Raw genomic sequence first — 14743 nt, 5'->3', positions numbered from 1 at the left:
TTAATCCTCATCTTCCTCCTCCTCTTCATTCTGATTAATCTGGAAATAAGGTAATTCATAACTCTCTTTGCTATTAGTGACTGCACACAACCAGTCACATAGATCATTCTTCTTCAAATACTTTTTGGTTAGATATTTCAAATACCTTTTGGAAAAAGTCACCTCAGATGTTACAGTGACCTTGCTTTTGCTCCTTTCAATGGTCACAACCTCTCCACCAAGATTCCCAGCTTTTCTGTTCACTTTGATTCTCTCTTGGAGAAACTGCTCAAAATTGGCAGTGTCCGTGATTCCATCTTTTACAGGGTGGGTGCAATCAAGGGTGAACTTCAGAACCTGCTTCTTTTTTTGCCTCCTCCCCCCACTTTGCCATATGCTTTTTCATGGGCACCATGGTGACAGCAGAGGCAGAAAGGGCATCTTCTACCTTTTTATCACATTATCTTCTATCTTAATGAAATGTATTTTTACCATCTTTTAGAACTAATTGATTTATATAACTTCTGCACCCACCATGCATGTTGCTGCAATTATAACTTCTGTATATGACAAAGTTCATACCTGTTTGCTTTAATTTCATGTCTAGTTCGAAGTTAATTATTGTTTTGCGGTTGGCAATTGCTGACTCCACCTTTTCCGTTTGTTTGTGGCAATGAACCTTGCGGATGTCATAGTAAGAACCAGGTGTTTATTTTAAAACTGTGTACTGTTTGCAGTGCTTTTTGTTATTTTGCATTTTCCCCTTATTTTTGAGGTGCTGGGAACATCCATAAGGGAAACTTCAAGTTCACAGGGTAGAGATTTTTCTGCTGAACTAAACTCAACCAAAAGACAACACCACCCTGCTCCACACACAAATTCAGATATATTTTAACACAACAAAACTTCAGATATCCTTTAATACAACTCAAACTTCAGATATACTTTAAAACAAATAAGAGACAAAACCTCAAACAGGGAGTGATCCAAGATGGCAGACTAGAGGGTGACTGCATCCCCAGTCGCTCCAGAACCCAGGAGTCAAGAAGGGGAGGCATTGAGAGACTCGGACTAAAATAGAGCCACGGGTGAGTCTGCCCACTGGGTAAAGCTCGGCCTGGGTGGCAGGCCCAGATAGAGGTGGCTTATCAGAGCAGGGCCGGGCAGCTAGAGTCTTCCACAGGCAGCCCTGCGCACTCTGGCGGTGGGCCCCTCCCACACAGCCAGCTTCTCCAGGTTCTCGGAGCAGGCCCCCTAGTGAGAGCCTTTCTTATCAGAACCAGCTCCAAGTCCCAGAGCCAGCGTGGCATGCTCCGGCCCACAAGCAGCTTCAGGGACCAGGACAGGGCAGCCAGAGACTTCCCCAAGCAGGCCGGCCCCCTGCGGTGGGAGGTGCCTTTCAAGGCTAGCTTATTGAGCAGACCGCCCAGTGACAGCCTTTCTACACAGAGCCAGCCACAAGTCCCCGAGCCAATGGAGAACTTCGATCCGTAAGCAGCCTCTGGGATCAGGGCAGGGCAGCCAGAGACTTCTCCAGGCGGCTCTGCCCACTCCGGCCACAGGCTCTTTCCACGGGGCGATCCAAGATAGTGGCCTAGAGGGTGACTGCATCTCCAGTCGCTCCAGAACCCAGGACTCAAGAAGGGGAGGCATTGAGAGACTTGGACAAAAGTAGAGTCACGGGGTGAGTCTCCCCACTGGGAGAAACGTGGCCTGGGCAGCAGTCACAGATAGGGGTGGCTTATCAGAGCAGGGCAGGGCAGCTAGAGTCTTCCCCAGGTAGCCTTCCACACTCCAGCGGGGGGGCCCTCCCACACGGCCAGCTGCACGGTGCAGGCCCCCAGTGAGAGCCTTTCCGCACAGAGCCAGCTCCAAGCCCTGGAACCAGTAGGGGGATAGGGGCAGCTTTCTTCAGATGCACTGCATTATCAAGTTCCTCCAAGACTTCAGGCTACTGAAGGCTGGGAGGTGATACACTGGAAATCTACCAGGACACTATAAGCCAATAGAGGAAATCTGCAATATCTCAGGGTCCCACTGACAGCTGATCAATATGAGAAAACAAGGGAAGAAAATGTCCCAAACAAACCTAGATACTACATCAATAAAACCCAATGACAGCACAGCAGAAGAAATGTCAGAAAGGGAGTTCAGAATGTACATAATTAAAACAATCAGGGAAGCAAATGAGGAGATGAAAGAGCAAATGCAGGCATTGAAGGAGGAGATGAAAGAGCAAATGCAGGCATTAAATGATCGCACCAATCAACAGTTAAAAGAGCATATACGGGAAGCAAGAGATCATTTCAATAAAGAGAGATACTGAAAAAAAAAAACAAACTGAAATCCTTGAAATGAAGGAAACAATAAACCAAGTTAAAACTCCATAGAAAGCATAACCAATAGGATAGAACACCTGGAAGACAGAACCTCAGACATTGAAGAAAAAATAATTAATCTTGAGAACAAAGTTGACCAAACAGAGAAGATGGTAAGAAATCATGAACAGAATCTACAAGAATTATGGGATATCATGAAAAGGCCAAATTTAAGAATTATTGGGATTGAGGAAGGCTTAGAGAAACAAACCAAAGGAATGAACAATCTATTCAATGAAATAATATCAGAAAATTTCCCAAATCTGAACAATGAAATGGAAAACCAAGTACTAGAGGCTTATAGGACTCCAAATATACAAAATTACAACAGACCCATATCAAGGCACATTATTATGAAAATACCTAACATACAAAATAAAGACAGAATTTTAAAGGCCGCAAGAGAAAAGAATCAAATTACATTCAGAGAGAAACCAATAAGAATATCGGCAGATTTTTCAATCCAGACCCTAAAATCTAGAAGGGCCTGCAACAACATTTACCAAGCCCTGAAAGAAAACGGATGCCAACCAAGAATCTTATACCCAGCAAAACTTACCTTCAAATTTGATGATGAAATAAGATCCTTCCATGACAAGCAAAAGCTAAAGGAATTTACAAAAAGAAAGCCAGCATTACAGAACATTCTCAGGAAAATATTCCATGAGGAAGAGATGAAAAACAACAATGCAAATCAGCAACAGGAGGTGCTAGCCTAAAAGGAATAGCCAAATAAAGGAGAAACCAAATCATGTCAAAAAACAAAAATGAGTCAAATGACTGGGAATACAAATCATATCACAATAATGACCCTGAATGTTAATGGCCTGAACTCATCAATCAAAAGACATAGACTGGCAGATTGGATTAAAAAGAAAAATCCAACAATATGTTGCCTGCAAGAGACTCATCTCATAGAAAGAGATACCCATATACTAAAGGTGAAAGGATGGGGAAAACATACCATGCACACGGACACAGCAAAAAAGCTGGAGTATCCATCCTCATTTCAGATAATGGGGACTTCAAGCCAAAACTAGTCAGAAGGGATAAAGAAGGACATTACATGCTGCTTAAGGGAAGCATAAATCAGCAAGACATAACAATCATAAATATCTATGCCCCGAACATTGGCTCATCCACGTACGTCAAACAAATCCTTCTCAATCCAGAAATCAAATAGGCTACAACACAATAATACCAGGCAATTTTAACACACCTCTCTCACCACTATAGATCGTCCAAACAAAATTGAATAAAGAAACCATAGATCTCAATAACACAATCAACAATTTAGACTTAACCGACATATATAGAATATATCATCCAACAAAGAACGAATACACTTTCTTCTCAGCAGCACATGGATCCTTCTCTAAAATAGACCATATTTTATGCCACAAAGCTACTGTTACAAATACAAGAAGATAGAGATACTACCTTGTATTCTATCAGATCATAAAGAATTGAAGTTAGAAATAAATGACAAAATAAAAAACAGAAACTTCTCCAATACCTGGAGATTAAATAATACACTATTATATGATGAGTGGATAACAGAAGACATCAGGAGGGAAATAAAAAAATTCTTAGAAGTAAATGAGAACAAAGACACATCATATCAAAATCTCTGGGACACTATGAAAGCAGTACTTAGAGGAAGATTTATTTCATGGGGCGCATTAAAAAAAGAAGTAGAAATCAACAAATAAACGACTTAACACTACAGCTCAAAGCCCTAGAAAAAGAAGAGCAGACCAATACCAAAGTAGTAGAAGACAGGAAATAGTTGAAATCAGAGCCGAAATCAATGAAATCGAAACAAAAGAAACAATTGGAAAAATTAACAAAATAAATAGTTGGTTCTTTGAAAAAATAAACAAAAGTGATAAACCCTTAGCCACACTAACAAAGAGAAAGAGGGAGAAAACTCAAATTACTAAAATTCGGAATGAACAAGGAAACATCACAACAGACACGAGTGAAATACAAAACATAATTAGAAGCTACTTTGAAAATCTATACTCCAACAAAACAGAAAACCTTGAAGACATCAACAAATTTCTAGAGACATATGAATTACCTAAACTGAACAAGGAGGACATACACAACTTAAATAAACCAATTTCAAGCAATGAAATAGAAGAGGTCATCAAAAGCCTACCAACAAAGAAAAGTCCGGGACCAGATGGGTTCTCAGCCGAGTTCTACAAAACCTTTAAAGACCTCATTCCAATACTCCTCAAAGTATTCCATGAAATAGAAAAGGAGGGAACCCTCCCAAACTCGTTCTAAGAAGCCAATATCACCCTGATACCTAAACCAGACAGAGACACATCAAGGAAAGAAAATTTCAGCCAATATCCTTAATGAACATCGACACAAAAATTCTCAACAAAATTTTAGCAAATCGCATACAAATATACATTAAAAAGATAGTGCACCACGATCAAGTGGGTTTTATCCCAGGGATGCAAGGTTGGTTCAACATTCGGAAATCAATAAATGTCATTCACCATATCAACAGATTTAAAGTTAAGAATCACATGATTATTTCAATAGATGCAGAAAAAGCATTCGATAAAATACAGCACCCCTTCATGCTCAAAACACTAGAAAAAATTGGGGTAGTGGGAACATTCCTTAACATTATAAAGGCCATCTACACTAAGCCCATGGCCAATATCATTCTAAATGGTGAAAAACTGAAAGCGTTCCCCCTAAAAACTGGAACAAGGCAGGGATGTCCTCTTTCACCACTTCTATTCAACATCGTCCTTGAGACTCTAGCCAGAGCAATTAGACAAACCAAAGAAATTAAAGGGATACGAATTGGAAAAGAAGAACTCAAACTATCCCTGTTCACTGATGACATGATTATATATTTAGAGGAACCTGGAAATTCCACCAGAAAACTTTTAGAACTCAAAAGTGAATTCAGTAAAGTAGCAGGTTACAAGATCAATGCTCATCAATCCAATGCATTTTTATACATAAGTGATGAATCTTCAGAAAGAGAAATTAGGAAAAACTACCCCATTCACAATAGCATCAAAAAAAATAAAATACTTGGGAATCAATCTCACAAAAGAGGTGAAAGACCTCTACAATGAGAACTACAGAACACTAAAGAAAGAAATTAAAGAAAACCTTAGAAGATGGAAAGATCTCCCATGTTTCTGGATAGGCAGAATTAATATTGTCAAAATGGCCATACTACCTAAAGTGCTATACAGATTCAATGCAATTCCAATTAAAATCCCAATGATGTACCATGCAGAAATAGAGCAAGCAATTATGAAATTCATCTGGAAGAATAAAAAACCTAGAATAGCTAAAGCTATCCTCAGTAGCAAGAGCGAAGCAGGAGGTATCGCAATACCAGATCTTCAACTCTACTACAAAGCAATAGTAACAAAAACGGCATGGTATTGGTACCAAAATAGACAGGTAGATCAATGGTACAGAATAGAGGACATGGACACAAACCCAGATAAATACAATTTTCTCATACTAGACAAAGGGTCCAAAAATATGCAATGGAGAAAAGATAGCCTCATCAACAAATGGTGCTGGGAAATCTGGAAAACCATATGCAACAGAATGAAATTAAACCCCTATTTCTCACCCTGCACAAAACTCAACTCAAAATGGATTAAGGACCTCGGAATCAGACCAGAGACCCTGCATCTGTAGAAGAAAAAGTAGGTTCAAATCTTCAACTCGTTGGCTTAGGATCAGACTTCCTTAACAGGACTCCCATAGTACAAGAAATAAAAGCAAGAATCAACAACTGGGATAGATTCAAACTAAAAAGCTTTCTCTCAGCAAAGGAAACTATCAGCAATGTGGAGAGAGAGCCTACAGAGTGGGAGAATATCATTGCCACTCATACTTCAGATAGAGCGCTAATTTCCAGAATCTATAAAGAACTCAAAAAACTCTACACCAAGAATACAAATAATCCAATCAACAAATGGGCTAAGGAAATTAACAGACACTTCACAGAAGAAGATGTACAAGCAATCAACAGATATATGAAAATGTTCAACATCTCTAGTAATAAGGGAAATGCAAATCTAAACTACCCTAAGATTTCATCTCACCCCAATTAGAATGGCAATTATCAAGAACACAAGCAACAATAGGTGTTGGTGAGGATGTGGTGAAAAAGGAACACTCATACATTGCTGGTGGGGTTGCAAATTAGTGCAGCCACTCTGGAAAGCAGTATGGAGATTCCTCAGAAAGCTTGGAATGGAGCCACCATTTGACCCAGCTATCCCACTCCTTGGCCTATACCCAAAGGACTTAAAATCAGCATACTACAGAGATACAGCCACATCAATGTTCATTGCTGCTCAATTCACCATAGCCAGATTGTGGAACCAACCTAGATGTCCTTCAGTTGATGAATGGATAAAGAAACTGTGGCATATATATACAATGGAATATTACTCCACAATGAAGAATGATAAAATTATGGCATTTGCAGGCAAATGGATGAAATTGGAGAATATCATGCTACGTGAGATAAGCCAATCTCAAAAAACTAAAGGACAAATGATCTTGCTGATAAGCGGATCTGGACATATAATTGGGGGTGGGAGGGTTTAGCATTAGGGTTAGGGTTAGGTTTAGGGTTAGGGATAAGGAGTGTGGTAAGAATGAAGGAAAGAAGGACTGTATAGACAGAAAAGGGGGGTGGGAGGGATGGGGGAAGGGAAAAAAAATAATGAATCGAACATCATGGCCCTATGTAAATGTATGATTACACAAATGGTATGCCTTGACTCCATGTACAAATAGAGAAACAACATGTATCCCATTTGTATGCAATAATAATAAAAAAAAAGAAATGCTGAAGGCAATAGAGAATTGGGTATGACTATGAAAAGGCAACGTGAGAAATCCTTGAGGTGAGAATGCTGTTTAGAATCTTGACTATGTCAATGTCAATATCAATATCCTGGGAATGATTTTGTACTATGGTTTTGCAAGATATTACCACTGAGGGGAACTGAATAAATGTAAATGGGGATTAAAAAAAAAAAAAAAAAAAAAAAAAAAAAAAAACCTCAAACAATCAAGTCCCAGGTGAAAATGACTAGGAGTCGGCCCTTATGTTCAACAGATGCCCACTGCTACAGCAAAAACAGAGTTAAGGAAGGATGTTGATACTACACCTACAAAGGGGTCTCAATCTAGATACCTTCAGGACACTTTCTCAAGTGAAGGTTGTGCCTATAAAAGGCCCACACATAAAAGTGGAAGAGGAATCCTTATCAAAAGACGCATAAATCCAACTGAGGAGTACAAAAATATGAAAAAACAAAGGAACATAACCCTTCCTAAAGTTCATAATTCTCCAGTAACCCAAAATATTGAAGTGTATGAAATGCCAGATTAAAAAAACAAAAGGATGATTATAAAAATGATCAGTTAATTATAAGAGAACACAGGAAAACAACTGAATAAATTAATCAGGATAGTATGTATATAATAAATTCAATAATGAGATATAAATTCTGAAAAAGAATCATACAGAAATCCTGAAAATGAAAAACTCGGTAAACAAAATTTTGGATGAAAGTCTCAGCAACAGATTAAATCATATAGAAGAAATAATTTCAGGCACTTAAAACAAGGTATATGAATTTGAACACTGAGTCAGAAACTTAAAGAAAGCTAGAGAATAGAAGTATGATCTGAATATATCAATAATCTGGGACATTAAGAGACCAAACTTAAGAGTCACTGAGATTCAAGAGGAAATTGATTTAAAACAAAGGCATTGATAATTTTCAGTGAAATAATTTCAAAAAGAAATCCAAATGTAGGAAATAAGGTGAACTTCCATGTACAGGAGGCATTCAGAAACCAAAATAGACAAAATGGCAAAGAACCTCTCAATGACACATTATAATTAAAATGTCAAACTTATGTATAGAATGGAGATAAAAGTTTAAAAGGTTCAAGGGAAAAATGCCAGGTTACATTCAAAGGTAAGCCAATGAGAATTACTTCCAATTTCTTAGCACAAACTCTAAATGTCATGTATTCACCACTCCAAACTCTGAAAGAAAAGAATTGGCAACTAAGATTGATATATCAGGCAAAATTATCCCTCAGAGTTGAAGAAGAAATACAAATCCAATAAGATGAGCAGAAACTAAATTTTATGACACTAAGCCATCACAACAAATAATACTTAAAGCAAGACTTAAAGAAAGAAACCTATAGAAGAGGTTTATTACAAACTTCAGAACCTGTGAATGGATGAATCTCATTAGAAGAATAACCAAGACAATGATAAACCAGACCACATAAAATATTAGAAATTAATCAAAATGACAGAAATTAATAAACAGCTCTCTTTAACTACACTGAATGTAAGTGGCTTCAATTCTCCAGTTAAAAGGCTTGAAGATTGGATAAAACAAACAAACAAAAAAAATCCTGCTATATATTGTTTCCAAGACACTCACCTTATAGGCAATGACAGCCACAAGATGAAAGTGATAGGATGGAAGTTGATATCATATGCACAAGGAGATCCATAACAAACAAGAGTAGCTACTCTCATATCTGACAAAGCAAACTTCAAGGCAAAATTAATCAGAAGAGACAAGGAATGTCAATTGATATTGATAAGGAAAAAGACAAAAAGATATATCAAAAGTACACATTTATTCCCCAAACATAAGTACACCTAATTACATAAACAAAACACTCCTTAGTTAAAGACTCAGATATAACCCAATATGGGTTTTTTTTAGCATTGCTTATATGACCAATAGATAGGTCATCTGGACATCAATTTATTAAGGGTTATTCAGACCTAAGATATTTATAAATCAAATGAACCTAGAAGACATCTATACAGTATTTCATCCAACAAGAGCTGAATTCATTTTGTTCTCAGCTGCTCATAAAATCTTCCCCAAAATAGACCATATTTCATACACAAAGCAAGTTCTAGCAAATACAGAAAACCCATATAATTTCTTCCATCTTATTAGATAATAATGAAGTGAAAATAGAAATTAACAGCAAGAAAAAACTACAGAAACTTCATAAACATGAAAATTGAACAATACACTTTGGAATACCAATTGGTGATAGAAATCAAGGGAGAAATACAAAATTTCTTAGATTCAAACAAGAATAGAGATGCAATCTATCAGAATCTCTGGGATATTTTGAAGGTGGTCCTGAGAAAAGTTTATAGCTACATAGTCTACATAACAAAAATCAGAAATATAGATAAATAAACAGCTCAATGATGAATCCAAGCACCTGAAAAACCATAAATAAATAAACTCCAAAACCTGTAGAAGCACAGAAATCATTAAGGTCAGACCTAGGGGTCCACCAGCTCCCCATCTTGGGAGCGTCAAATGCTGAAGCCAGTTTTCTCCTTGATTTATCACAAGACACTAAAGAGTGCAGGCTTCATTCTGTGGCACTTTATGGCATGTTTCTTGGCCTGGGCCTCTTCCAGTTATCTGGTCAGTGATGGACATTGGCTGCTGCAGAATGTCCTCAATGTCTTGCTTCCTGGGGCATCCCAGAATCCCTGCTATCCCACCCAGATCTACACCACTCAGATCCTCAGCAGGCCCCAGGTTTCATACCCTTGACACCACTCCTGCCTCTGCCTGGAGGAGGTGGGCCTAGAAGCTTCTCTTCCATTGATGGTGGTACCAGGCTTTTCCCTGGTCTAATCATCCCTTGACCTAGTTACTTTCCCTGTCAAACTTTCTGCAGTCCACTTTGTCTCTGGCCCCCTGGTGGACCCCCCAAGGGTTTACCCCAGTGCTAAAGGGAGAACTGGGCAACCAACTGAAACCTACAAAGGAGACACTAGACCTTGGCAGTGAAGAAAATCGAGGACAGACAGAGGAGACCCAAGTAGGATAGGAAGAGGAAGGAGAAGAGGGGAACAAGTGAGAAAGGCTTGGGGAGGGAGTTATTCATTGATTTTTGAAATAGACATTGAGTTAAGAATTACAGCATACCCTGTTCAAAATAAGGGTCAAAAAGGCTTGAATTTTAACCTTTAGAATTTTAAACTTTGGAATTTGCAACAACAAAGATCTTGATAAGCTCTTTATTCAGGACAAGGATAAGCAGTAATTTGCTGTGTGACTTGCAGAGCTCTGGGCTATAAACCAACCATAACCTGATATGATATTCAACTATGCTACAACCAAATTTTCTTATTTCAGATAAAATAAGCATGACTCTCTTTAGAAAATTCACTTTATTCCCCATGAAATGAGTGTCTCTACTATCTTCTTTCAATCCATCATGCTCCTGCCTGAAACTTTTTCTTTTCTTTATAGAAACAAATAATCTAAAATTATGGTATACAAAAACGCAGTACTGAGAAGGAAGCTTATAGCAATAAATACCGATGTCAAATAATAGAAATATTTCAATAAATAATCAAGTGATACATCTCCAGTATCTGTTAAAATAAGAGCAAACCAAACACAACATTAGGAAAGAAAGAAAGATCAGAGAAAATAAGCAAAATAGAGATTAAAAATAACAGAATTGTCGAGAAATAAATCATGAAAGCAACCCCATTTACAATAGCTACAATGAAATTTTTAAAAATACCTAGGACTACATTTAGCAAAGGAAGTGAAAAACCTTTACAATAAAAATTACAAAACACTGATGAAAGACATTGAAGAAGACGCAAAAAAATAAAAAAATAAAAGAGACCTCCCATGCTCCCATGTTCCTGGATTGGAAGAAGCATGACTATTGTCCAAAGGGACATTCTTACCAGAGCAATGTAGAAATTCAATGCAATATCCATGCAAATACCAATGAAATTGTTTAAAAAATTAGAAACAACAATCCTAAAATTCAGATGGAAGTGGAAGACTTCCAAATAAACAATGTCATCTGGAACAAGAACAAAGCTACAGGCATGACAGTACCTCATTTCAAGACATACTACAGAGCTATAGTAATCAAATCAGCAGAGTACTGGCTTAAAAATAGGCAAATAATTAATGGAACAGAATCAGGATCCCAAGAAAGTCATGTATATACAGTCAACTGTTTCTCAACAGAGGTGTTAACAATGTTAAGAGAAAACATTCTCTTTAACATAGCTGTGAAAACTATTCACATGCAGAAAAATGTAACTTGATCCCTATCACTCACCCTGCACAAAATAAACTCAAAATTGGTCAAAGTCAAATATAAGTCCTTGACTGAAATTACTAGAAGAAAACTGGAATTTCTTCAGGACATATGGCTTTCAAAGTAGAGGGTAAAAAAAAAGCCAAAATACACGAATGAATCACATCAAACTGAAATGCTTGTGCATATCAAAGTAAACAATGCAATGAAAAGATAACCTACAGGATAGGAAAAATACTTGCCAACTCTTTTTCTGATGAAGGATTAATAACTAAAATACATGAATAATTCAAAAAAATTTTAAATGAAAGCAAAAACAAGGCAAATAATCAATTTTAAAATGGGAAAATGATTTAAATAGCTACTTTTTTCCCTTCAATATACTTATTTATTTCCCTTGAATCTATATCTAGTACTTGGATTGATGGATCATAGAGTAGACTAGTTTTTAACTTTTTGAGGATCCTCCCATACTATTTTTCAAAATCGCTGCACTAATTTACATTCACACAAACTGTGCAGGAGTTCCCTTTTCTACATGACCTTGCCAGCACCTGTTATCATTTGTCTTTTTGATTCTTGCTGGGGTGAAGTGATATCTCAGTGGTTTTCTGATTTGCATTTCCCTGATAATTAGCAATCAAGCATTTTTCATATAACTGTTGACCATTTGTATTTGGTCTTTCAATAAATATCTACTTACATCTATTGTACATTTTTAAATCAGTTTTTTGATTTTTTATCTTAATGTTTTGGAGTTTATTTTCTAAATATCAAGACCTTTTCAGATAAATAGCTTGCAAATATATTCTCCCATTTTATAGGTTGCCTCTGGCACTCTGTTGAGTGTTTTCTTTGCTGTGTAGAAGTGTTTCAGTTTTATGTAATCCCAGTTATTTATTTTTGCTTTTGCTTCCTGTGCTTTTGGGGTCTTGTCCAAAAAAAGTCCTTGCCCATTTCAATATCTTGAAGCATTACCCCTAAGCATTCATATAGTTTTTCATAGTTTTGAGTTTTACATTTAAGTCTTTAGTTCATTTTAAGTTAATCTTTGTAACTGGTGAGAGATAGGAATCCAGCTTCATTCTCCTGCATGTGATATTCAATATTTCCAGCATTACTGTGGCCCATCTGGGAGCTTCATCAGGACTTCAAGAGCTTCTTCAGCACCTCAGTGCCTGCACCCCACATGGACTCAGTGCACACACTCCATCCACACTGTGACTCCCTGTCTACCATTCTGAAGCCAGAGCAGCCATCTTGGATTATCCTTGAAGCAGAAGCTGCCATCTTTAGGTGGGGCAGCTCGCATCCTGAGACCTCTGCTTGGTTCAGGGTTTCGATCTCAGGTAATGGAACCTAACTGCTCAGGTACAAGGAGGAGGCCCTTCACCTCACCACATCCAGGCAGCAGCCTTAAATAGATACTGTTAAAAGAGGAAATAAAAGATTTTCACATATATGAAAAAATATTTTATGTCTTTGACCATGAGGAAAATGTGATATTACCTTCTCCCGAGTTATAATTGCTATCATAGGAAAAAAAAAAAAAGTACCCAAGAATGAAGTGGAGCAAATTCCATTCCAGGCAAGTAAAATTATATCAAAATGCATCCCACCATTGTGTATTGCTCTAATGCCTAATCAAAACATTTAAAAAATTGAAGAGGATGAGGAGAAAAGGGAATATTTTCTTTGGTGATGAAAATTAGTATAGCCATCATGGAAAACAGTATGGAGGCTTCTCTAAAGACAGAAAATAAATCAATCATATGATCCAGGTATCTCACTTTGGGTGAGTACATAGCCAAAGGAAATGAAATCAGTATACAAAAAGAAACCTATAAGTCCCGTGTTTATTGTGGCAGTATTCACAATAGTTAAAGTAGGGAATTAATTTAACTGCCCATCAACAGATGAGTGGGTAAATAAAATGTTCACACACATACACACACAATGCTATACTGTTCAGATATAAAGAATGAAATTCTGTAACTTGCAGCAAAATGGACAAAAGTAGAAGATATAATGTTCATTACATTAAGTGAAATAATCTGATCTCTGTCAGATTACTAGAGATTGAGTAGGGAAGGAGGAAGGGTGATAAAAAGACATTGGATTTGATTGGTACATTCTATATGCATGTGATGAAATATCACCCTGAACCCCATTATTATAAACAAATAATACATATAAATAAAAATTTGAAAAAATGGAGAAATCCAGCTTATTAGAAACAGAAAGAATCTCAAAGATCCACTGTCTTAATATTTTATATGTAATAATGAGGAACTGGTGACTCAGTTTCATTCCACTGTTCTTCCCTTTTCCTGTCATTTCCCCTCAATTCCCTTCTTATAATCCATTGATCTCTCTTCTGTTTTTATGGGATCCCTTTTTCCCCCACTTCTTTTGCCCCTTATTTTGGTCTAGTTTCTACGAAAGGAAACGGTCAATCCTTGACTTTCTGAATATGGCTTATTTCTCTCAGCATGATGTTCCCAGTTCCATCCACTCACCAGCAATTGCCATGCCAGTCTTCTTTATGGCTAAACAAACTCCATTTTTACTATATACCACATTTTATCTATTCAACTGTTAACAGGCATCTGGATTGGTTCCATAACATGGCTATTGTGCTTGTCAGTGCTATAAACATTGACGTGACTAAATCACTGTTGTCTTCTGATTTTAAACCTATACCAAGGAGTGAGATAGATGGGTCATGTGGTGGTTCCATTCCTAGTTTTTTGAGAACTCTCCATACTGCTTTCCAGAATGGTTGTACTAATGTGCAGTCTCACCACCAATGTAATAGTGTATGGTTCCCTCCTCATATTTGCCCATGGGGAAGATTAGAGTTATTAATAAGAATTTAAATCTAGTTAATCATCATTTTATAAGTCAATCTTTGTGTATTTTTCAAATCTGTGGAATAATATATGTTTACTCAAAATGTATAAATCCAAACACTAAGTATTAGGTAAGAAAAAAATAATAAATGGTAATTTTTAAAAATTGTGCTATGCTTACAGAAAAATGATAATTGATGAGAATTTTATAAAGATATAGCTAAGCAATTAAAACCATACTTTGCACCATGACTGGCCAGAACCAGAGGCATGAACCTAGAAGAAATGTTGAGACATGTTAGAGAAGCTGGGTATACAATTATAGTCCAATTAAGTGAAGGAAGATGTCAACTGGTTTGGGCTCCATAA

The 14743-nt window shown here is 37.1% G+C and overlaps 1 protein-coding gene across 1 annotated transcript; it reads right to left on the bottom strand.

Moving 5' to 3' along the window:
- LOC124985773 (60S ribosomal protein L22-like) lies at positions 1–8943 on the bottom strand. The gene is made up of 2 exons (XM_047554388.1): positions 8846–8943; positions 1–376 (listed from the first exon to the last, which is right to left on the bottom strand). The coding sequence occupies exons 1-2, from the start codon at positions 8941–8943 to the stop codon at positions 1–3; spliced, it is 474 nt and encodes a 157-aa protein (XP_047410344.1).
- Positions 8944–14743: the final 5800 nt, after the last annotated feature.

This window comes from Sciurus carolinensis, chromosome 5, assembly GCF_902686445.1.
Source record: "Sciurus carolinensis chromosome 5, mSciCar1.2, whole genome shotgun sequence".
NCBI classification, from domain to species: Eukaryota; Metazoa; Chordata; class Mammalia; order Rodentia; family Sciuridae; genus Sciurus; species Sciurus carolinensis.
This window is presented reverse-complemented; position numbering and strand designations above follow the sequence as displayed.